The sequence below is a fragment of the Micromesistius poutassou genome, assembly GCF_964030765.1.
Source record: "Micromesistius poutassou genome assembly, chromosome: 17".
Taxonomy (NCBI): Eukaryota; Metazoa; Chordata; class Actinopteri; order Gadiformes; family Gadidae; genus Micromesistius; species Micromesistius poutassou.
Window position 1 is genome coordinate 10,494,589 of NC_140287.1, and position 24,845 is coordinate 10,519,433.

The 24,845-nt window shown below is 47.8% G+C and overlaps 2 protein-coding genes across 2 annotated transcripts; one reads left to right on the forward strand and one right to left on the reverse strand.

Moving 5' to 3' along the window:
- Nucleotides 1-18: 18 nt before the first annotated feature.
- Nucleotides 19-24,743, forward strand: tdrd9 (tudor domain containing 9; the record flags this gene model as incomplete). The annotated part of the gene is made up of 35 exons (XM_084482244.1): nucleotides 19-143; nucleotides 4,665-4,741; nucleotides 4,901-4,965; nucleotides 6,408-6,629; nucleotides 9,162-9,284; nucleotides 9,784-9,864; nucleotides 9,946-10,110; nucleotides 11,005-11,108; nucleotides 11,218-11,340; nucleotides 11,906-11,990; nucleotides 12,438-12,495; nucleotides 12,601-12,705; nucleotides 12,860-12,957; nucleotides 13,067-13,198; nucleotides 13,865-14,027; nucleotides 14,139-14,202; nucleotides 14,489-14,552; nucleotides 14,660-14,704; nucleotides 15,061-15,114; nucleotides 15,691-15,807; nucleotides 18,365-18,472; nucleotides 19,200-19,300; nucleotides 19,741-19,911; nucleotides 20,256-20,367; nucleotides 20,766-20,978; nucleotides 21,290-21,379; nucleotides 21,922-22,182; nucleotides 22,566-22,730; nucleotides 22,991-23,061; nucleotides 23,616-23,725; nucleotides 23,831-23,927; nucleotides 24,020-24,158; nucleotides 24,247-24,365; nucleotides 24,457-24,529; nucleotides 24,645-24,743. The coding sequence occupies 35 exons, from the start codon at nucleotides 19-21 to the stop codon at nucleotides 24,741-24,743; spliced, it is 3,999 nt and encodes a 1,332-aa protein (XP_084338370.1).
- rd3l (RD3 like) lies at nucleotides 1,425-2,860 on the reverse strand (the record flags this gene model as incomplete). Its single annotated transcript, XM_084481648.1, has 2 exons — nucleotides 1,425-1,770; nucleotides 2,556-2,860. 2 exons carry the CDS (start codon nucleotides 2,858-2,860, stop codon nucleotides 1,425-1,427), a joined length of 651 nt encoding a protein of 216 aa, XP_084337774.1.
- Nucleotides 24,744-24,845: the final 102 nt, after the last annotated feature.

The window sequence follows — 24,845 nt, forward strand, 5'->3', positions numbered from 1 at the left end:
CTATTTAGCCTGTTAAATATGAAGAGTTCTATTACAGCAGAGCAGATTGCAGAGTGGTTTACATTAGGGTCCCAGTTCACCAATATCAGAATTACAGATGAAGTAACACAAGAGCCGGAGGCGACATCTCCAGTACTGAATTGGTGAGTTAAGTTTAGTTGTAGGCCTAGTTACACCCAGCTCGGGTTTTAACGGTAAATGAGTAACAGCGATATCTTGCCTAGTTATTGCAGGCTGAAATGCATTTTTAATGGTAAATACTGCTCAAAAAGTGCCTTCTAACAAAATGATGTGACCTCGCAGGTGTGGTCCGACGAGGCCAATCACCTATTTTAACCACTTATTTTTCGAAATGTATTCCTTAACAAAAGTTCGCAAATGTATAATGAATGTTATGAAAAAAATGTTATGAAAAAAAACGAGGACACAAGCGAAAGGAACATTTTATTTCATAACGACGGTCCGGTTCTTGGACATGAATAGTCATGATTAATGGGCTTGTACAGAGCGACGTCACAAGGCGAGGACCTCCATTTTGGAAGCAGTGAGCATGGACCGTTACTGTGTGCGTGCGTGGTCATGCTTTTTGATTAACAGTTTCGTTATTAATCGTGAAATGATCATTATGGGGATACATTGGTGGTGAACGATTTATAGGTCGCTGCCTCAGTTGGTCCGTTTGTCAATAGTCCGTATCTGCTGTTCTAGGATCCGAGGGTTTTTGAAAGATTTAAATATTAATTTATCTCAAAGTACTTAGTTATAGTAGTTTTAAGTTAGTTGTATGGCACCCAAATACGACTGAAACTGCAGCCTCAAACCCAAGATCATACTACTCCTGTTGGTTCTGTCTCACGAGAAGGTAGCCGGTGTTCGGCCGAAATTGGCACCCCGTCAGAAATCGCACCCGCTCATGGGGTTCTGAGTTCTTCTTTGGACAAAAAAAATGGTTTATAGTTTATAGCAGTGTTCACATCATGCATACATGTATGACTTTTACGTAAACGATTACGTATTTTAGTGCCCTCGTAGTTCATTATTGTGAATGTGCGTCTAACGTTGTGGGTCGCCTATGAAATGTAACATCGCTTTCTGTGACAAGTTGCTCATCTTGTGATGATATGATATAAACACTGCTATAAACTATAAACCCTCTTTTTGTCAAAAGAAGAACTCAGAACTCAATGAGGGTGTGTGATTTCTGACGGGGGTGCCGTTTTAGACGTTAATTTGTGTAAAAGTGCAAAATAAAAAACTTTTTGCCTGACCATGGCATGGGGTCAATGTTCATACAAGGCTCCATCTAATGTTTCTCTATGTTGACGTGGAAGACGTATACAATTCAAAAAGGAACATGCATGGTTTCAGGACACCCCGGGATTGGATTTCATGTCCGAGTTTCTTTGTGGGAATCGTTCCCCCTCTCAAATCGTAGTGCTGTATCCTACTGTGGCCCTAACGGGAACTGGGCAGTGGTAAGGAAGACCCCAGTCCCTGTAGCCAGCTAAAGAGTCAGAGCGCTGCATGGCCCGGTCCACGTATCCAGAGACGGTGGGGATCTCCTCCCTCGGAGGCTCGGTGCATGTCAGTGCAGTACGCTTCACTTGGTAGCGGTCGGTCCATGCCTCCATGGGTCGGAGCTCGGCTTGGGGCCCCGAATACTCCACTTCCTCCAGTTCTTCTCTGCTAAGGAAGTCTCCCAACACCTGCTTGAAGACGAACACTGGCTCCCAGGGCAAAATGCGGTCGGTGGCCAGCGCCTCGCGAAACCTGGGAATCACACATATGAAAGTGTTATTAACAAAGGTTTTTCATTTATCTACACTCCCATAAAATTACTTGGAAAATCACATTGTAGCGAAGCGTCGTCAGGGATGCAAATAATCTCTTCACTTTTGCCTCTTTTGTAATTGTGTCAACGTGAAGTGAATAAATGCAGCTGGCCCTAGCATCCTTGTTACTGCCTTCTAGCAAGCCCAACACACCCACATCACGTCAGCCCTTGATATCCCTGCCAACATACACCATGGCAACACTGGCCTTCCACTGAAATCCAATGTCTTGCTATTTCCACAAAAATATGAGAGAGCCTATGTCATTTATAAGACTCTACTGTAGAACGCAGAATGTGGTCGTTTTGTATGCATTCAGGGAGAGGGAAGGGCCAGGCTATAGGCAGCATCCCCAGTCGTAGTATAGAACTTAACAATGCACCTTTGACGAGGCATTTGGATGCTCCAGGCACCTCCCGTTGTCAGGAATCACCAATGCATCAACATTGCATCCTGTATGCAGAGCAGTGTTACCCCTCCCCAGGTTTATTTGACTTTTCTGACCCCTGTAAGGCATTCTAGACGGTATGTTTGGCAGTGCACATAGCCTACTTCTGTGACGGTAACGCGTAATGGCTTGCTTGGCAGCCTGCCCTAGTGCTCTCCCCCTTCAGGCCATTTCTCCGCTCCTACTGTCATCCTCTGTGTAGCGCGGCGGCGGCTAGCAAGAGTTGATGGCACAAGGCCAGAGCACGGCGGGGCGTCTGCTAGTCTGCTAGGCACCTGGAGAGAACGGCGGCGGTGTGGATCGGGGGGACCCGAGCGCACAGGCCCTCCAGGTGCAGGAGCTCGGCCGCGGGGATCAGCGTCCGCAACCTGGGGTACCTCTGGAACCACCGGAGGCCCAGGGCCAGGCGGTGCTCGCACTCCAACCGCCGAGCGAGGCGCTCTCGCTCCTCCACATGCCACAGCAGCTCTCTGAGCAACATGTGGCTGGCCGCCGCCCCCGGGCTCTGCAGGCACGGTCTCTCATCCTTCACTGGCTCTTCTGCTTCATGGGACCATTTCATCCAGCTGAACAGAGGCATGGTGGGGAGTGGGAGCGATCCTAGGGAGAGAAACAGGAGGGAACTGCTCTTTTATGGAACAGAATGAGGTCATGACGTGTGTCTACCACCAAGCCTCATTGTGTGAAAATTTCTAAAATAATGAAGGTATTGTTGAACCTGATTTGCTCCACACTTTCACGTGCACCCGGGGGTGACAATCTGCACATTGCTTTTTAAGCATTCTTTTTAACATTCACATATTATGATTACGCTTCTGAGATGGAAGACCAAAAGTTAAGGTGATGAATGGTTTCGCCTTGCACTAGCTAACCTCTGGTCCACACTATGTTGGGGTTGTGCGTGTCTTTAGTCCTATTCTATGTCCCTCTGGCTTAGAATATATACCATGTGTGTCAAAGTGACTTTGACTCATTAGCTGATGATGGAAGATGATGGTTTTTGCACAGACCACACCTGTGTGTTGGACAGAGAACACATCCTTAAGGGTCAGAGGTCACTGCACAGGATAGCCCAACCCGGGATTTGTTTGTAAAGCCAATGGCAAGGATAAACAACGTTGTACCGGTATGATGTTGAAAGTGACCCTCTGAGCCTCTTCTTAACACTCCTTTACACCTTATCTGGAAAGATTACCTTTTTCTAAGGTGCCTGAAATCATAGAACGGTCCATACTTACAATTGGGCACTTCAATGCAGATCCTGTAGCGTTAAAATGTGCAAACAAAATCTCTCAACCAAGCACAGCCCCTGGTTCCTTGCCTCCATGGATAAGACAAAGGGAACTTCATTCCTGGAGTTTTCCTTTTGGAAAAACAACTGCTGTAAAGGCATAAATTAGTACTCTGACTTTCTGGTAAATGGTAAATCTTCCTGCTCCAGATGAGGACGGAGTCTTCTTATCATTCCTCCCGATGCTCCTCTGTCTGTCTGGGAGAGAGTTAGTATTGCATTGGTCTATGACTAAGAGCTGTCACCTCTCCTCTGCTCTCACCCTGCTCTCTCTCCCTCTCTCTCTCTCTCTCTCTCCCTCCACGCCGCTTCGTGCTAAGGTCAGAGGCTTTGTTGAATGCACGAAACGTGCAGGCTCAGGAGGAGGCGCATGGGAGAGCGAGTGAGAGCACATGCATCTCCTTCCTGGGCCAATGCATGTGTATGAGCTCCTCGGGCTGCTGCTGGTGTGTCCGTCTGCTGGGCTGATGGTGATAACATGGTGTGTGTGTGTGTGTGTGTGTGTGTGTGTGTGTGTGTGTGTGTGTGTGTGTGTGTGTGTGTGTGTGTGTGTGTGTGTGTGTGTGTGTGTGTGTGTGTGTGTGTGTGTGTGTGTGTGTGTGTTCGTTCGTTCTGCTGGGGGATATGCCACTCTGAAGGACACACACTTTGTATTACTTTTTTCAGTTGTCTACGATTACAAAGCCTCTATTTATTTTGGCTACGCTGCAAGTGTGAGACTAGACACCCCAAGCTGAGCTGTCAACCTGAATCACTTTAGTGCTGTTGTTAACAAAGCATTTATATTCAGCAATTGAATCAGAGCTACTATAAATAGTGAGTACTATTTAATGGAATTTTGCTATACACATTTTTAATTTACCAAAAAACGATCTCAATACAGTGGAATATGACACAGCAAATGTACGATTAATCACGTTAATTTGATCTTCAGTAGATACAATTAACTACTTATACAGTTGCAATATTTATTTTTTAATTATTAAAAGTATACATTTTGTATTTTACTGATTTACTGAAATATTTACAAGACTTACAAAATCTTGCACAGTGCTCCTTTAAAAAAGCTATACTTAAATGATAATATTTTCAGTCCTTCACAACTGGGCAGCCCCAGGAATGAACCTCCAGATGGTGGACTGAGGAGCCAACCCACAGAGCTTCTGGGAAGTGAGTGTTGTAACTGCAAGGTTTTCAATGTTAATTTAAGTACGCAACAACTATATTTGTCTCTGTCTGTATCTCTGTCTGTCTTTCAATTAAAACCTCTCTCTCTCTCGATGGAGAGATAGATATTTCTCTACTAATGATAGTCTATGTTCAATTCAGGTGGTGCTCCTCGTCTAGCGAGCTACGAGTACCCCAGCCTGCCAATAACGAAAAACCGACAGAAGGTAAAGATACAATGTCCGTAACACACACACACACACGCACACGGCAACGTGTGCGTGTGTGTGTCCACCAGCTTGTTTCAATGCATTTCCCTGCCCATAGTCCTCTGCGTCAAGCTGGTTCACTTTTCTTTTTTTTTGGTTTGAGCTTGGTTTGTACTGATGTTAGCCGTGTATCCTCATGATTTGATGGATGTTTTACTTTTTATTCTTGTTTTTTTTCACTTGTTAAAGGGACACTTAACCCATTTGCATTAAGCTTGGTATCGTTAGAAACCCAGTCATATTTTTGAATGGTCTTGCATCATTCCCTCATTTTCCCCTGAGACGGGAGAGCTCCGTATCTACCTCTTCCTGCTTTAAATGACGCAAAATGCCTGGATGATATTATGAATTAACGACTGCGTCGGGTTCTCCAATGTCTCTGGTCCTTCCACATCAATCTGAAGTTGTGGTTCAATCTGGACTTCAGAGAGTCAAAGCCACAGTTTCTTTCCTCAATTCCTTCTCCATCATGGCCGAGAATCAATACACGGGTCTTATTTTCAAACCCACACCCGCGAATTACATTCTGCACCCGACCAGACCCGCTATAAATTGATATCGACGCCCGACCTGCAACCAAAGGAAAATTAGACACATTAGATGGAACGCCGGGGAATTCCACTACCTGGTGTTTGGCGTGGTGCTTTTGAAAAAAGCACATCATCCACTGTGGACGGTTTTAGTTGACTCCTCCGCTCTTGAATAACATATCCAGCAACGGAGAAGTCTCGTTCGCAATCCCAAAACCTTCGCTCCCAATCGCAAAACCTGTGACCGACCCACGCTGTTCAGGCGTCCAACCTGACCCGCACCCGTGTCCGACACAGTACCTTATTTTTCACCCGTTTCATCCAAATTGGGCGGGTCACCACAGGACTCTGGCCGAGTTAACCCCCACTACGAGTCTTTCCTTTGTGTGGAAGTACCAGAGATGTCTGAGAACCCGACACAGTCTTTAATTCATAATATCATCCGAAGGCCAACACTCTGCACTCTGGACTGCAGCGAGTAAACGCTGATTGGCTGTTATGTTACGTCCCTCAGGGAGTGAACGCTGATTGGCATTGTGGGAGTTGTCGTCTTCAATCCACAACGCCATCAACGCCAAAAAGTCACTGTCTGCATTTTCTCGGTCAAGAAGACACCAAATTAGAAATTTATGTTACTATTCGACTACATATATGACCCACTTTCAATACAGATTCATGTCTCCACAGGTGAAATTCTCCTTTAAGCACTTTATTGTGGTTATGCACAAAAAGCGCTCTGTAAATAAAATGTGATTTAGTTTGCTGAGGAAGCAAAAATCCTTCAGGCTGTTATTCTCCTCAGTGTCTTGACTTTTGTTCTCTTAATTACCCTCTCTACTGAAGCATTAATGCAGGGTCCTCCGTCCCCAGCTCGTCTCGCTGATAGAAAACAACTCTGTGGTGATCATCCGTGGAGCCACGGGCAGTGGCAAGACCACCCAGCTGCCCCAGTTCATCCTGGACCACTACAGCCAGAAGAATGCCCCGTGCAACATCGTGGTCACCCAGCCACGCAAGATCGGAGCCACCAGCATCGCCCGATGGGTGGCCACTGAGCGCAGGTGCACCCTTGGCAGTCTGGTGGGATATCAGGTTGGTTTCCTGGTGCTCATGGTTCAGTAAGGCCTCACCTGTGCTGACCGGCTTGTTTCACTTTAGCACTTTTTTTCACTTTTTGTTATAGAGTCAAGTAGGGATGTAAAGCCCAACACACACCGGTGGCATCTTGACACGCGCAAGTGTGCACCGCCCCGCCAAGCTTCACGCCACTGTTCTATTCCCTAGCATCGCCGTGCGTGAAAAAGCGCTTCTTTAAAGCTATTCCGTACATCCCGGCTTGATACAAGGTCCTGTACATATGGAGATTGTTGATACAGTAGATGAATAATTCCAAAATGCAAAATGAATGAGCAATGACAGTAAATAAAGTGACTAAACCGTAAACAAAGTGCCCGACAGGACATAAGTAACACATTAATTAATGTGACGTATCATGGGCATCAGGGCCATATATGTAGTCATATAACAACTCGTATAATGTAATGGTAGCCTATACCGACTATGTTTGTTGATCTGCTGCTTTTAAAACATAACCACAACGGTGCTGCAGCGTGACGCTTCCTACCGCTGCAGTTCGCCGGCGGTGTGTGGCCGGCTTAACGGTATGAAAATTTAACCTCATGGTTATTGTGACTAAAATTATCACGGTTTTTGATATTATTGTGGTATTTTTAAAAGTGTGTTCAATATGTTGAAAAAACACTGATAGGCCTACACAAACTGAAATAGTTTCAAAAAGTGTAACAGTGTTTATTATATTATATATTATAGTGTTTACAAAAATATATGGTCAAGCGAATTGGATTTTGCGTTCTGCGCATGCTCAAGATCGTTTCCGGGGGCTCTGAGCCAGAAGTAGAAGGAGATGGTAGTCGTGTTGTTGTCATGGTGTCACCATAGACATATAAAGAATTCTTATTTCTTTATAAATATAAATATATGGTTGTCGCTGTTGGAAAACAAGAAACAGCGATTTATTTAAAAAGGTGGTGCAGAAGATGGAGGAAGCCGGTGTCGTGCCAATGTAGACTAGTTACCCCCTATAAGAAGTGTCATCATCAACATGCATTCAGTACACACTATGTTTCGATTTCAACCAAGGCTGAATTAAAAGTACATATTTTTCTAAATGTTGCTCATCAACAAGGTTGTAAAGTAGTAACTACAGTAGTAACGATCTTTATTCATTCATTTCGCCGGTGCTGAACTGACGGGGATATTCTCTGATATTATGAATCTTAAAGACTCGGGTTCTCAGACTTTCGGGTACTTCCACAACAAATAAAGACTCATAGTGGGGGTTATCTCGCCCATGGTGAAGAAGGAATTGGGGGAAAAGAACTTTGGATTTGACTCTCTGTCCAGATTGAACCACGACATGGAGGAGAACGCGATTGTTGCCGTATGCGCCAACAAGATGTTTTCAGTAGACAGCTGTCAGTTCACTTCGGGTCCATATCATTTCTCTGACGCTCCATTGTGGCAAAGCCCGTTTGGCAGCAGAGCAGCCGGCGGAGGAGTCCAGCCGAAGGAGCTGGCTTGTGTCCCAAATGGACACAAACGACACAAACCTCCCATTTCAGAGATCCAGTCTCAACTTTTTGCGTGCTGCTCTTCCACTTGACAAGTCAAATGAAAATTAGCACCGCACAAATCAACCCTTTTATTTCTGGGTCATCGTTCTAGTTTTGCATCTCATGGCATTTGAGCAGGCTTTAGCTCTAGCTGCACCCATAGTTGGATAATACATTTGTTTGTCCATCCATCCGTTCTCGAGCAGCCAGAGAGAGTAACAGGTCATTATCTTCTATTCCAAAGCCCCGCCATCTCTTATTTTCACAGAAAGCTGCTTTTATCCTGTCATCGCTCTGTTTTCCCCCAGGGCGAGTGATGGAGTGGATGATTGTGCCTCTCTCTCTCTTCCCTCCCACTACTCTGTGCCTCCTCTCTCGTCCTTACTCTAAAGGGACCAGAGGGCAAGAAGCCCATGGTTCTGGAGGTCATGAGTAGGAGTGTGAGTTCTCTTCCTCCCCGCGGGGGGCCATGGCGAGAGAGAGGCCACGGCACTCTGCATCGCTGGCCCAGGCCCTTGACTACCATGAGAGCCGTCGTTACATGTTATTACAAATCAGACTCCCTCACTAAGCCGTCGTCACCATGTATTCATGTTGAAGTCAGCCTGCTATATGCCTTATCGAACATTCACATCCAATTGAACTATGCAATGAATAAAATGAAATTAAGTCAATTGATTATCAAACAATATGCCATATGCAGCGAGTATGCAGGTGTCACGTGCAGTAATAGCCATAATAATCCTCAACCAAAATCATTATGTAGATACAGCTCTTCTGAAAACTGTGTGTGTGTGTCTTGTAGGTCTGTCAATATTTCTTCCCAAAATGTTTGGATAATTTCTCCCTTGTAAATTTAGATCCAAATAAAAGTGTGTGTGTGTGTGTGTGTGTGTGTGTGTGTGTGTGTGTGTGTGTGTGTGTGTGTGTGTGTGTGTGTGTGTGTGTGTGTGTGTGTGTGTGTGTGTGTGTGTGTGTGTGTGTGTGTCAGGTTGGCCTGGAGAAGATGGCCACAGAGCACACCCGGCTCATCTACGTCACCACCGGTGTGCTGCTGCAGAAGTTGGTGGCCACCAAGACCCTCACCGAGTACTCGCACATCTTCGTGGACGAGGTGCGGGGGAAAACATGACTCGGATGTTTTAACCTGTTACACAACGTTGTCTTCATGGAACAAGAAGTGGGTCATCATCAACTGCATACTCGCTGAGTGCCATGGCCCCTCACCAGCTTCCGCAAAAGACTCAAGACTCACTTGTTCATTGTTCACCTAGACTCTGTATAGCATCACACACCCCTCTTACACCCTTATTGTATGCTGTACGTCCTGACACTTAATGTAAGCCCTTATTGTATGCTGTACTTCCTTGCACTTAAAAATAGTACTTAGCATTGTGTAGCATCTTATCCTAGTTATCTTTGTTGTATACAAAGATAGGGGAATGGGTTAACTTAGCTGTTGATAGTGGTTGGTACTTGGTTCTATGAACATCCTTACTGAACCGACAGCGATATATTGTTTCTCTTTCTTCTGACAAATGTACTTATTGCAAGTCGCTTTGGATAAAAGCGTCTGCTGAATGTAAATTTAATCTCTCTCTCCGCTCTCCCAGGTTCACGAGCGGACGGACGAGATGGACTTCCTCCTGCTGGTCATCCGAAAGCTCCTCCACTCCAACTCTCGCTACGTCAAGGTAGCGTCCAGATAAAGGTTGTTGGGTCTTCCCCCCCGTCCCCTCTGAACTTAGACCGGATGCCACTGTGTTTACCTCCAGGTCGTCCTCATGTCCGCCACCATCAACTGCGGGGAGTTTGCGGAGTACTTTGGCACACCGGTGCGGGGCCAGATGAACCCGGCGTACGTGTTCGAGGTGGACGGCGCTCCGTACGCCATCGAGCAGAGCTACCTGGACGACCTGCGAGCGCTGTGTCCAGGCAGGGTGAGTAGAGGGAGGAGGCCCTGTGTCTTTAGTGACTCAGGTCTCTCATGTCTCTGTGTCCAGGCAAAGGGAGGAGGCCCTGTGTCTCTAGTGACTAAGGTCTCCATACCCCCCTTACACCCCTCTACACACTTATTGTATGTTGTACGTCCTGACACTTAAAAATAGTACTTAGCATTGTGTAGCATCTTATCCTAGATATCTTTGTTGTATACAGGTAATATGTTAACCTAGTGATTGTTAGTGCTTGGCACTTGGTTCTAAGAACATCCTTACTGTACCGACAGCGATAGATTTCTCTTTCTTCTGACAAATTAACTTATTGTAAGTCGCTTTGGGTAAAAGCATCTGCTAAATGCCCTAAATGTACATTTATAGATCCCGACTGATGTATCGGTTGGCCGATTTTATCTGCCGATATTGCCCTATCACCGATTTATCCTGTGTGTTAGCGTATGTGTTTGCCGATATAAAAACTTTAGAAATGGTGTTGATTTATTAACGTAATCACCTCTGTGGTGGTTGAACCTCTAAATGCTTTAACAAGCACATCCGTGTAAACACTCGGTACACACTGTATTTACATTCCGGTTTAACATCATGTTCTGTGTGGAGGTTAATAGCTCCTCCCCATACTACAGGTTATCGGTTCCTTTAGCTCTTGGTTTGAAGGAGATGTTGCTGGAGGCTGAGCAACAAATCCCAAGGAGCTGCTCTGCCCCAGGATACCATGATGTATATAAATCTAATAAAGACGATAAATCTATATTTTGAATATCGGCCGATCTATCGATATCTGTAATCTTTTACTCCCCCATATCGGCATCGGCCCCTAAAATGCAGTATCGGTCGGGCTCTAGTTCTGTAGCCCCGTTGCGTTGGTCTGCCCGGCAGGTGGTGCCTCTGAGCAGCGACGAGCCCAACATATCACCGGAGATGTACAACATCGCCATCAGTCTGATCCAGAGCTTTGATGAGATGGAGGCCAAAGACCAATGGTAAGGAGGCTCATTCTTTTAGAAATTGTAATACCATATGGAACTCAATAAAGCACTATATCTCGGACAATCTCCCAAACTGCTTGATGCCTGCTTTGTTGTGTTTTAGCAAGAAGACAGAGCAGGACGTGAGCCTGAAGCTGCCTGAGCGCGGCAGCGTGCTGGTGTTCCTGCCGGGACTGAGGGAGATCGGGAACATGCAGGAGGCCCTGGCCACGCTGGCACGCAGAAGGTGGAACCGCTTTGTTCATTTGATGTGGACAAACCTTCCCCGCACACGCTTTGAAAGACTGGGAAGCAGAACGCTCTGTAACTGATAGAGATGTTCTGATGCAGAGTATATACCAATACGGCATCTAGCATTGTCACTACTAACAGCACTTGTTCTTGTTGAAGGGTTCTCTTACGCTGACAGCAATGTATAGTCGGTTCACTAACTGTCAACAAAATATTTTTTCTGAACTAGATTATTTACATTAATAATCTATAATTATAATAATGCAATTGTATTGTTGTAGTGAAGCGTCCATGCATCCATGTTCTTCCGACTTTCCGTCTCCATACATTAACGTACGCTGCATCATGTCATGTGATGGTATAGTAACCAATAAGGATGATCACTTTGCACAGAGGTGGCGATTGTTTATAAACTTGCAACCAATTGACTGATTGGTTACCTGTTCACTGTTTTAAGTACTATTCCCCATCTGTAGATAGATACCGGTAACTATATCTAGTATGCCCTGTATATGTGTCTTACGAATAAAAGAGTGTGTGATGGCCGTGCTCTTCCTCAGGCTGCAGGTGTATCCGTTGCACTCCACGGTGACGCTGGAGGAGCAGAACGGAGTGTTCCTGGTGCCCGTTCCCGGCTGCAGGAAGGTAGGAAGCATGTGTGGAGCAGAGCGGTGTTCCTGGTGTTCCTGGTGCCCGTTCCCGGCTACAGGAAGGTAGGAAGCATGTGAGCAGCAGAGCGGTGTTCCTGGTGATTCTGGTGCCCGTTCCCGGATACAGGAAGGTAGAAAGCATTTAAGGAGCAGAACAGAGTGTTCCTGGTGTTCCAGGCTATAGGAAGGTAGAAGCATGTTCTCCAGACGGCCAGCCATCCCAGCTCTCTATCCGCTTGAAAGAGGTGAAGTCGAGTACTCTATTTGGACGTCAGTATTCGTTGACTCAAAGTGTCCATAGAGAAATACATTTCGGTTGTTGTGTGATATTTTTAAGAATTTCTTATTCATGTAAAATAGATTTATATTTGAGTCCTTAAATGAGGGGTGACTTTAAACACCCGTCCCTGCTGTCATGGCCTTGATGAGTCTCTCCCCCCAGATCATCCTCTCCACCAACATCGCTGAGAGCTCTGTAACGGTTCCTGACGTCAAATATGGTACCGGCCCGCTCTTACTGTTGTGTTGTCAGCATGTCAGCGTCTTTGAGAGCTTTGGATGAGTTGAAGATATAAAACGATGCAAAATGCTCTATTCACCAACAGTCATTGACTTCTGCCTGGCTCGTCACCTGGTCTGCGACAAGGAAACCAACTACCAGTCCCTGCGTCTCACCTGGGCCTCAAAGACCAACTGCAACCAGCGTAAAGGTGATGTGCAAATGCGCACGCAGGCACGCACACACGCAAGCATGCACACACACAGCAGGTCCTTTAAGGGCATGTCTATATTTCATGATGATACAGGATAGTATTGTAATACTGTACTAATGCCCGTGACCCTCTGGTTCCCCCTGACCTCCAGGCCGGGCGGGCCGTGTCTCCAAGGGCTTCTGCTACCGGCTGATCACCCAGGAGTTCTGGGAGAAAAACATCCCAGAGTACATGATCCCTGAGATGCTGGTAAAGATGTCCACACGTCCACCAGTAACCACAGTGTTGGAGGTGGTCCACCTCAGAGAGAAGCCCTTTTGGTGATGAGGATCAGTTGATCTCCTCCCTTGTGTCCCAGGTGGCTCCTCTGGCCAGCATCATGCTGAAGGTGAAGCTCCTGGACATGGGGAACCCTCGTGTGCTGCTCTCCACGGCCCTGTCCCCCCCCAACCTCGAGGACATCGTCAGGACCGTGCTCCAGCTCAAAGAGGTGCTGACATGCTTGAATCCAGCGGTCCAGACGGTGCAGAGCTTCTGGGGGGAGACGGGGTAGAGCATGGTCCAGGGAACCATGGCGACGAGGGGCGGAGTTGCACCTGACTTCCTTTGTGGATGAAGCGTTCATTAGGGGATTGATAGGAGACTTTAACAGACGCCCTGTTTTACAGTTTACCACTGCTAGCCCAATTTTAATTTGTAACATAATTGGTCAAAAACAAATATTTACATTTAGATTCATAGCATTTAGCAGACGCTTTTATCCAAAGTGACTTACAATAAGTCACCCCCCCCCCCCCCCCCCGGGTTATGAACGCTTTGGGCTGAAGTGAGCACTGGGTCCAGCTCTGTCACAGTGCATCAGAGCGGTCCACGGGACGTGCTGAATCAGGAGCGTCAGAGAGCGTTAGCCCCTCAACGGGGTGTCCACCGCGGTTAAGTGTTGAGGAGCTGTGATAAATCATCATGTCCCGGTGTTCAGCCCCGTCGCAGACTCCGCACAACCAACGACATGACTAACTCGCAGGGTTAGAATGTAATTATTGGAGTTTATATATTTGCGTATTCATTTTGGAGGGTTGAGAGTACGAGGAGTGTTTAGGCTGAAGGTCTTCCTTTATGTTATGAATTAAGAGCCTGGAACATGTCTTCCCTAAAGATGGGAGCGCTCTCGTCCAAAAGCGACAGTCAAAACCACAACGACGACGGCGAGCTAACGTTCCTGGGCCGGGTGTTGGCCCACCTGCCCGTGGACCTGCACCTGGGCAAGATGATCGCCCTGGGGCACGTCTTCGGCTGCCTGCAGGAGAGCCTCATCATAGGTGAGCATTGCTCCCTCTCACCATGAGAGCGATGTGAATGAGGGGGTCTGAAGTGTCCGCTGTCAGCGCGTGACACCATGAGTGAGTTCTGCCCGTCTTGTCTTCCCTCAGTGGCCTGCCACTCTCTAAAGAGCTTCTTCGCTATGCCCTACATGCAGATGATGGCCGGCTACAGGTAGGCCTGTCCCAGCACGCTCAGCGGCTCAATTGTATTCATTGTCGTGGAAAAATAAATCAAATCGAGGAAAAACAACAAATGTTTTAATGTTTTAACACAAATAATGTGTGTTAAAGCCAGGGTACAGTAGCTGAGCTAGGTTGAAGCATTATCCACTGCAATAGAAACATAAGCTATGCAGGACAGGTACATAGAAGGCCTTTTGGCTGATGAATTTATTTCAGGAAGGAATAAAACACTAAATATATTGTATGAATGTATGATTCTTAACTTTGACTTCCAGGACCAAGCTGGGCTTCGCCAATGGCGTCCCCAGCGATGCCATAGCATTCCTCAATGCCTTTAAGGTAACACTGGTTGACCTGAAGTGAAACCTTCTTAGAGAGTATCACGTTTTATTATCTGACTGTATATCTATGAACTTGTTTCATACGTTCTCTACTCGTCCTGCCAGGTGTGGCACGCCGCTAAGAAGTCGGGACAACTGAGACACCCAAAGGTGAGCATGCGCTGAAACAAAACGTGAACGTCTGACTAATAAGATGTTCAATCGGGTTTTAATATTGGTCAAATACAATCGCAACTATAAAACACAATCTTGACATCTCTGTACATTTTAAGAAGACATGGCTTTGCCTTTGCACCCCAACACAATATGAATCAATGTTCTTAATTGGCAACACAACATCAGATCATCTAGCTTCGATAAGCCAATCTGGGGCACTTTGCTGCCCTCCAAGTACTCCTGGAAAACATTAAAGGCAGCTGGTACACTGTGACCTTCTGCATGTCATTGGGTTTGAGGACCCACTTGACTCCTTGCTCTGTTTGCGCCTGGTGAACCTTCCTCCACAGGACGAGTTGGACTGGGGAAAGGAGAACTTCATCCAGATCAGGAGGATCAGAGAGGTACACTGGAACATGCTTGGATCATTGAGGGACACATGGAGCTTGTGACACAGTAGTGGAGGCACTTTCCATTGAAGGGGGTTAAGCAACGATTCCTTTTGTGACCGTACATAGAACACTTGTCGTTTATTTTAATACTGTGGCTAACCCTCCCCTACTCGGAACAAAGCAGACATTTGCTCGAACTTGTTCCTGACCTTTTCAGATTCTACAGTAAGTGTCTGAAGTGATGAGACATCTGAATTAGGCAGAGTGCTTTTGTGGAAATGGCATGTTCATCTAAAGACAAAGATTGGGGTAAAATTCTTAAAGCCTTTCTAATAAAGAGTTTGACCTTTAGAAACATTTAGATGGCAGAAATTGCGTTATTGAAGGCTATGTCGACATTATTTCTAGTCGTTTTAGCTCAATAAGTACAGCTTTTAGGGTCAGGGGTCAAACACAATAATGCACCGTTACCACTTTGGATAAGGATGTCCAAGAAATGACAAATAATATTGTAACATTATTACTATTTGATTGTAGTTGTACCATGCCGCCCGGGTTCTCTTGAGCCATGCCAGTCTCCACCCACAGGTCACAGAGCTGTACGAGGACCTGAGGAAGCGTGTCTCCCAATTCAACATGTGTGTGCCCGAGAGCTCTCCACCCACGGACTACACCAGCATCCACCGCCAGAAGTTCATCATCCAGGTGACCTTCTCAAAGAATTTATCCAAGAATATAACTTCACTAAATTCAGCTTTCAAACCTGAAAGCAAATCCAAAAAGTATTAAAACGGCATGTTTTTACTGGAAATGCACTTTTCCTTACTGAAGTCTTGATGCTCATGTAGCCCCTTTTACCCCTGATTGATAGAGGGCAGGGCCCTAGGTTCTTTAACCTAACATGAATACTTTTTTGAATAGTTTAGATTCCCTAAATTAATTGATTAAAATGTAACCAGTACCCTTAACTACGAACAACACATTTTAACATACACAATGACATAAACACTACACGTAAGCAAACAAACAAAAATGTATGATTTCAAATGTTTACTTGCTTTAGAATAAAATGAAACAGTTACAACATGGCTATATACACGTATTAACCTAAGCCGGCATTCTAAATGAAAGAAAACAAAGAAACAAAAGAAACCCCCATTGCAGGCCTGATGACGCCGCGTACTCCTCTTCACTCCTATGAGCGAACGAGGACCGTACTCACGTACAGGTGAGTGGTGGGTGACGTCGGTAGTGTGTCGGTAGTGTTCCAGGGAGAACCCCGAGAGTCCATGAAAAGTCCTCGGCAACGGCACTCGTCCTTGGCGTGTTGCCTTGGTTCCTCCTGGCCGGAGGAAGGCGAACGAAGCCCGTCGGCGCCTCTGCCCGGTCCGCGGTCCCCTAGAAGCTGGTCCTAGCAGCGACGCTGGCTGCGTTAACCAACCGCCACTCGTTCCAACTGGTTAAGTTGGTAGTCGGACTCGAACTCCGCTGGATGAACCAAACTGTAAAGCTGATATGTCATCCACTTTAGCTGAAAACTATTCTTAACATGTGCTCTTTGGACACGTCTTTTCCTCCTCTCTCTTTCTCCCAACTCCCGCGCGTTTCCCTGACCTCTCACCCTCACTTCCCCGTCTCCCATTCACCCCCCATTACGCCCCCTCCAGGCGGGATGGCCACATTACAGATAAACAAACATATATACAACATATAAATCACAAAACACAATAGCAAAATAGCAACTATGCAACCTAACAAAACATTACGAAAAACAATAAACTCTATGTATATACTCATGAGTACTCAAAACCCTGATTTTAACCCGGTTACACTCAGAAACGTGTGAATGACCTGTAAAGAAGCACAGATAGATAGCATGTACTCTGTATATGTAGCATTGTGTAGCATCTTATCCTAGCTATCTTTGTTGTATACAGGGAATGGGTTAACCTAGGGCAGCGGTTCCCAAACTTTTTTTCCTGCGCACCCCCTTCTACGTCCCAACCGGGTTGGCGCACCCCCAATACAAAAACGCAACAAAGCTTTGTTTTAACGCCATATAAAGACTCATGTTTAATCATGCGCAAATAACCAGAACACACATGACAATAACAACATCAAGAAATAGGACAGCCAAGGGACACGACTGACGTTGTGTGCAAGATCTGCTCATGTTGATACGCGCAATAGATGGGCAGACGACCAATCTACACAACCTCGCATGGCCTCGCAGAAGTTAATAGAAATTATGATAAACAAAATATCACAGAGCATAGAGCAAGATTGTGAACGTTTACAATGTCTCATGACAATTTACATTCTGATGCTCATGTGTGATCCGCGCAAAAGATGGGCCGACGACCAATCTACATGACAACTGTTGCGTGTGCGCCACGCAGAAGTTAATAGAAATGATGATAAACAAAATATCACAGAGCATAGGAGCATAGCATGATTGTGAACGTTTACAATGTCTCATGTCAATTTACAATCTGTAAAATGTGTCTACGTTGGCCGACTTACTTTTTTTAGTTAGGATATTGATGCTGTGCTCCTATTTGCAACGGAATTTGTTTAAGATATAAAACCATTTAATTTAACACATGCACTAAAACAGATATTTTCGTTTTTAAATAAATATTTGTAAACGAAAATTGAAAAGTGAGGCGACGGGGGGCTTTCTTGTGGCATTTCACGGAGGAACATCCCTTTTTGGTCAGTCCCACTTGGGATTCCGAGAGTATACCGAGTTCAGTTAGGCTGACCGTACGACTCGACACCAAAAATGGCTGCGCCCGTAAAGAGATTTTTTTTTGCATCTGTATCACGTTGGTCATTTTAATGTCGATTTAAAATTTAAACGGTCTTGCTGTGCATGCAATACAATGTAAAGTTGTGTTTGTTTTCGAGCTGATTTGCTAAAGAGGCTAATGTAGCTAACAATAACAATGACTAGCCAATGACAAACGGAAACGCTATAAGTGCTGCAAGCCAGGAAATTATGCCATGTTAGCAGGTCGGGCGTACCGCTGTACCCTACAACTGGTCGCAGCACGAAGGGGATCTTTTATGGGGAAATTTCCATACAAATCAAGTCAGATCTTAGGGGTGAGGGTGGACTGGTCAGGAAGAACGTGTTCCAAGCCAAAAGGCCACTGTTGAGGATCAGGACTACAGATCATTTTGGGTAGATATATGTTCCTCAATGCAAATACAACTTAATAGATCCTTGATTGATCCCTCGCTCCCCGTCCTCCTCTAGGTAGTCATCGCGGGGGCGTACTACCCCAACTACTTTGTGCAGGGTGAGATGGACGAGGCGATGGCCGCCAGAGACCTGTGTGGCCACGACCCCAGGACCACGGTCGTGGTACGTCATTTAGGGATGAACAACACTTAAAACTGTGAACTCCACCTAAAGAAGGACTTTTCATCACACACTAAAGTAATTCTGCTCAGAAGCAAGGAACTGATTAAAAATGTATTGTGTATTATGTTTATGTATCCAAACACCGCCCTCTACACAAAGCCTATAGAAACAGCTTTTTAAGACGATTCAACCTTTATTTACCATTCAGAACATGTAACATGACAATGTCCCCTCCTGCTGGCAGACTGTGGTCACTGCTGAGGACATAAGAAATCGGGCTAAACTTTTTTGTGTGTGTAGCATTTATTCATGAAATACAATTTTAATGTAAAGATTGTAAACAATCTGGATGATCTTATGATGTATTCTGACCACGAAGAACACACACCCACGCACAAACGCACACGTACACCCACACAGATTACAATTAGTGAAATTTACATTTTTGTGCGACTAGAGACATGCAGACTACTTTGCTAATACAAAATGAGCATTCATGTGATCATACCATCTAGTTATGATGCCATCTAGCATTTGTACATCATGCACTCATTTTAAAAGGTATTTCTAAATGATTGGAAGTGGTTTATCTCCACCAAGAACCCTCTCCATGTAGTATGATCTCCCTCCTGGATCGCCAGTAGAGCAGGTCCACCTCTGCACCATCTTCCTCTGAGGATTCATCCACTGTCAGGTTTAACCTGATCTGTGGTCTGTCTCTCCCCAGGTGAGGAACCTGCCTCCCTACAGCTTCCTGTACTACAAGCAGCTGCAGTCTCTGTTCCGCCAGTGTGGGCAGGTGAAAGCCATCTCCTTCGACAGCTCCAGGTGGGCTAAATCCAACAAATGAATACCAATCATGCTTTCAATGGATAATTTCACTGTAAAAATCTCAAACAGGTGCGATTTATGCCGCTTTTCCACCGCCAGTACCAGCTCGACTCGACTCGCCTTGCCTTTTTTGCGTTTCCATTGGCAAAAAAAGTACCTGGTACCTAGTACCGGGTCTCCCGTCTCCCGTGATTAAAACCTAATGACGACCCGCCCATGGTGGAGAGGTTATTTTCTACGACCCGCCCACATTGAAGAGGTACTTTTTTAGATGGAAATGCGCCTGGAACCGAGTCGAGGCGAGTTGAGTCGAGTCGAGCTGATACTGTTGGTGGAAAAGCGGCATTATTAAGTATAACAGGTGAGTGTGTGAATAAGAGGAAGGGACACTGAGGCGCGAGAGGAAAGCCTAACGTGTGTGTCCGTCGTCCAATCAGAGCGTACGTGGAGTTCACCCAGACGGCCGGGGCCTCCGGCGTGTTGACGGAGGTGACCCTCGCTCTGCTGCTGGCCAATCAGAAGCAGCCGCTGGACCTGTTCACGTACCCCAATGATGAGGTGCAGGCCTGCGTGCCCGGCAGGGCCATCTCCCAGATGAAGTACACCCGGTACGCAATGCCACGCCCAAACGGTTCAGTAACACTGATCAATTCTACTAATGCTGATACAGCCTTGGCTGATGCCCAGTCAACATCCATAGGTCTGCCCTCATGACTCGTGTTGAAGCCCGGTCAACATCCATAGGTCTACCCTCATGACCCTGTGTTGATGCCCTGTACATCCATAGGTCTGCCCTCATGACTCTGTGTTGATGCCCTGTACATCCATAGGTCTGCCCTCATGACTCTGTGTTGATGCCCTGTACATCCATAGGTCTGCCCTTATGACTCTGTGTTGATGCCCTGTACATCCATAGGTCTACCCGCATGACCCTGTGGTTCTGTTCCCCCAGGGTGCACGTGGACTTCCAGAACAACACAGTGCGGCCCGTGGGGCTGCTGAGCAGCACCGTGGAGCTGGAGAAGCTGCCCCCCACACACATGTTTGTGGTCAGCATCACAGAGGTGAGTGTAGTCCCTCCCCCAACCTGGGGCCTCTAGTAAGAAAAAAGCCCTGGTACAACAAGTCAGAATAAAGCCCTGGTACGACCAGTAAGAGTAAGCCCTGGTAAAACCAGTAAGAGTAAGCAGTGGTCCAGCCAGTAAGAGTAAGCCCTGGTCCAGCCAGTATGAGTAAGCCTTGGTAAAACCAGTAAGAATAAAGACATGGTACACCAAGTAAGAGTAAGCCATGGTAAAACCAGTAAGAGTAAGCCATGGTAAAACCAGTAAGAGTAAGCATTCTTCCAGCCAGTAAGAATAAGCCTTGGTAAAACCAGTAAGAGTAAGCCTTGGTAAAACCAGTAAGAGTAAGCCTTGTTAAAGCCAGACTAAGCCGCGGTGCTGTGTCCCTGGGGGTCCAGGTGATGGAGGTGGGCCGGTTCTGGGGCTACCGGGCGGACGAGGCCAGCATGCGGAAGCAGGAGTGCCTGACCGCGGAGATCAACAGGCGGGTGCTGCGGCCCGTGGCGGTGTCCCTGCACCCCAACCTGCTGTGCCTCGCCCCCTTCCTGGAGCAGCGCAGCAGCCTGTACTACCGAGCCAACGTCCGGCATGTGCTGGGCAGCACGGTGGAGGTGCTCCTCAGCAGGACTGCACACCGAGTCTTTACCGCCTTGTATTCATCACAGTGTCACCATTAGTGTCACCATCATTATATCACCATTATTATTGGAGGGGGGGGGGATGATTGGCCTGCTGACATAAGAAACATTTTTAATTGGTGGACAATGTAAATGACATGGGAAGCTTTTAGGGTCCAACGCCACGGCCGGGAGTCCAGCGCCCTAGACCCCCCCTGACCCCAGTCATCCCTCACTGTACCTCAGTAGACCGGACCAATGGGTCCAGAGTTCTGTAGGACGCTGACGTGTGGATCTGCCCGCAGGTGTTCTTTGTGGACTTTGGCAACACGGCATCGGTCCCCTGCAGCAGCCTGCGAGAGCTTCCCCCCGACCTGGCCTCTCAGCCGTTCCAGGTACACACACCCCCCCCCCCCCTTATGCCCTGCCATGTGGCTCTTTTACATTAACATTTATGGCACTTAGTAGACGCTTTTTTCTAACGCAAAGTCCATTTGTCAGAAGAAAGAGAACAGTATATCACTGTTGGTACAGTAAGGATGTTCATAGAACCAAGGGCCAAGCACTAACAATCACTAGGTTAACCCATACCCCGTATACAACAAAGATAGCTAGGATAAGATGCTACACAATGCTAAGTACTACTTTTAAGAGCAAGGACGTACAACATACAATAAGTGTGTACATTAAGTGCCAGGATGCACAAAATACAATAAGTGCGTAAGAGGTGGGGGGGGTAAGGGGGGAGGCTATGCAGAGTCTCTCTCAAGGGCTCTCAGCCCTTCCAAGTAGGATCTCCTCCTACGCCCCACCATGCTGCTCTCAGGCCTGAGACGGATGGAGTTAACACAGTGTTGTTATTGGGCTGAGGGCAGCAGCATGGCGTGTGGCGGTGAGGCAGCGTTTACTCATCTGTGGTTGTTGTGCCCCCCCCCAGGCCCAGGAGTTCTACGTGGTGGGCATGCGGCCCTCTGCCCAGTCCCTGATCCTGGGGGACCAGTGGAGCAGCCGGGCCCGCGACCACTACATCACCCTGACCCGGGGCCACATGGCGCTGGTGGAGCTCTACTCCACCCAGCACGGGGTCCTGCACGTGGAGCTGTTCATCACAGGCCGAGACCAAGAGGTCCTCAACGTGGCCCGCGTCATGGTGGAGGAGGGCCACGCCGTCCCCGCCCTGGAGGGCTACAACTCCAAGGTGATGTAGCGAGGGCTACACCACCTTCAGTCTGGTTAGGGTGGGGTCAAGAGGAGCCCTGGAGTGCCACAGCTCCAAGGTGACGTAGCAAGGGCTACACCAGGTTCATTAAATGTTTGATATGAAAGCTAAGTGGATCATCCAGCCTGTATTAGCAGCATCTACGTCATGTGTGGAGGAAAGACCGAAGGAGGAGCAGTCAGACTAATACTAATGTAGGGGGCCAGCATAAGGGATCAGCTACTTAATATATATGAGGAAGGAAACAACAAGGGGCTAACCAATACAACCACAATACAACCACACGTAAAATGAGATCAGCTTAAGAGCATTTGGTGATTCTGTAGCAGCGCCGTGGACTGAGGAGATGTTTGTGGTTTCAGCAAAACCACGAGGTAATGATGTCCATGTACAAAGACCTGGAGGAGAAGACGTACGTCCCCAACTCCACCGGGGGCTCGTGGCAGGACCGCCTGGTGGAGGAGACGGAGATCATCTCCACCCTGCTGGCCCGCTTCAAGGACAACAAGTCCTACCTCAAGACCAAGGCAAGCACACCTCGCCCACCTGACACTGTTATACCCATTCTGACCATGTGAGGGGGCGTCTGTCTCCACCGTGTGTCATAGCGTCAGTTTGTCCAGCAGATGGTGCCATGCCGCAGCCCAGTTGACTTGATGTTGTAAAATGACAGATATGTCCCATGGCTACAAGCCGTGACCACGCCCTGCTGGCCCAGGTGGTGACAGGTCATGTGTGTCCTGACCTGCCTGTTCTGTCTCTGTCTCCCACCGTCCCAACGCCGCAGGTCCGGGTGAACGGACCCAGCAGCCCTCACAGAGTCTCCTTCCACAGCTTCAGCCACTCAACCTACTACAAGTAGGTAACCGTGAGCATGTGAGCGTGCCCGCCCTGGTCCAGAATTCTGGTCCAGAATTCTGGTCCAGAGCCCAGCCTGGGGCCCGTACTAACCCTGGTCTCTGTTGGTCCAGACCCGTACTTAACCTGGTCTCTGTGGGTCCAGACCCGTACTAAACCTGATCTCTGTGGTCCAGACCAGTACTAACCCTGGTCTCTGTGGGTCTGAACCCGTATTAACCCTGGTCTCTGTGGGTCTGAACCCGTACTAACCCTGGTCTCTGTGGGTCTGAACCCGTCCTAACCCTGGTCTCTGTGGGTCTGAACCTGTACTAACCCTGGTCTCTGTGGTGCAGACCCGTACTAACCCTGGTCTCTGTGGGTCTGAACCCGTACTAACCCTGGTCTCTGTGGGTCTGAACCCGTACTAACCCTGGTCTCTGTGGTGCAGACCCATACTAACCCTGGTCTCTGTGGTGCAGACCCATACTAACCCTGGTCTCTGTGGTGCAGACCCGTACTAACCCTGGTCTCTGTGGTGCAGACCCGTACTAACCCTGGTCTCTGTGGTGCAGGTCAGTGTGCATCGAGAAGTGCAGCATCAACCATGGGGTGGTGGATGAGAAGCCGCAGCACAAACACCAGAGGATGCTGGTGGCCGGGTCGGTTGCGGTCACCGCTATGAGTAGGGCCTCGCTCATCATCTGACACCCAACACTCATAATCACACCCATAAAACCACAGGGGCCAGCACCTTGAAGAGGTGTTTGTCTGTCTGTCTGTCTCTCAGGTGCACACATCCTCCTGCGGGACACCACCCTCATGCCGGACATCCCGGGGCTGCCCGCTCTCATCGCCATGCTCTTCACCCCCGTGATGGAGCTACGGTCAGCAGCACTGGCACACGTGTTCAGACAGCTAACGCTAGCTTTCCCCACGTAGCCTCGTGACGTGTTCCCTTCCTCTCCCCCGACCTCAGCACCAACACGGAGAGGACCCGCTACACCGGCGCCCTCTGTGGCCTGGGGTGGAACAGCAGCACCCTGGCCCCCGTGCTGCCGGAGCGAGACATGGAGCTGGCCTTCGACTGCCTCTTTGACGTGGACGACATCACCGAGGTGAGGCTGACAGCTCGCCAACACGGCTTCCTTCTGCACCCTGGCCCCGTCCCGCTCCTGACGGTTAGCCCCCTGGTCTCGCCCTCAGATCAACGCACTGCGGGACTGCATCAACCGCCTGCTGTCTGAGGGGCCCCGGGGCCTCATGCACATGGGACATGACCACATCGCCCGTCTGCAGGAGGACTGTCGGGACCGTCTCGTCAGGTGGGCTGCTTTTGTCTCCGGGGCGGTTCTTTATTTTTTCCTATCGATTGCTTTGGTCTTATTGACCGCCCTGCTCTGCCTTGCCCTACAGGCTGTGTGCCAGGTCCCCGGCCAGGGAGGAGACCACGCCCTTGCACTACGAGCGGCTCGGACAGTGGAACCAGGTACCGGGACTCCAGCGGTGGTGCATCGCTGCCGAGCTCTTTATTGGCGGTCGTTGCCATATTTATATCATTGCGACCATGTATGTGTCTGTTTAAACGTGTGCCGTGTGTGCAGGTGGACCCCACGCTGAAGATGGCCATCATTCAGCCAGACAATGGAGGAGCCAAGAGCGTCCCGTTCCTCCTGCACCCCATCATCCTGCTGGACACCTGACGTGTGGGACCCGCTCTGTTCCGCATAGGCAGAACACTGCCTTTTGTTTTGTTGGGTTTTGTTGATTTTTTTTTTTTGTTAAACTGATTTGTGATTGGTCAA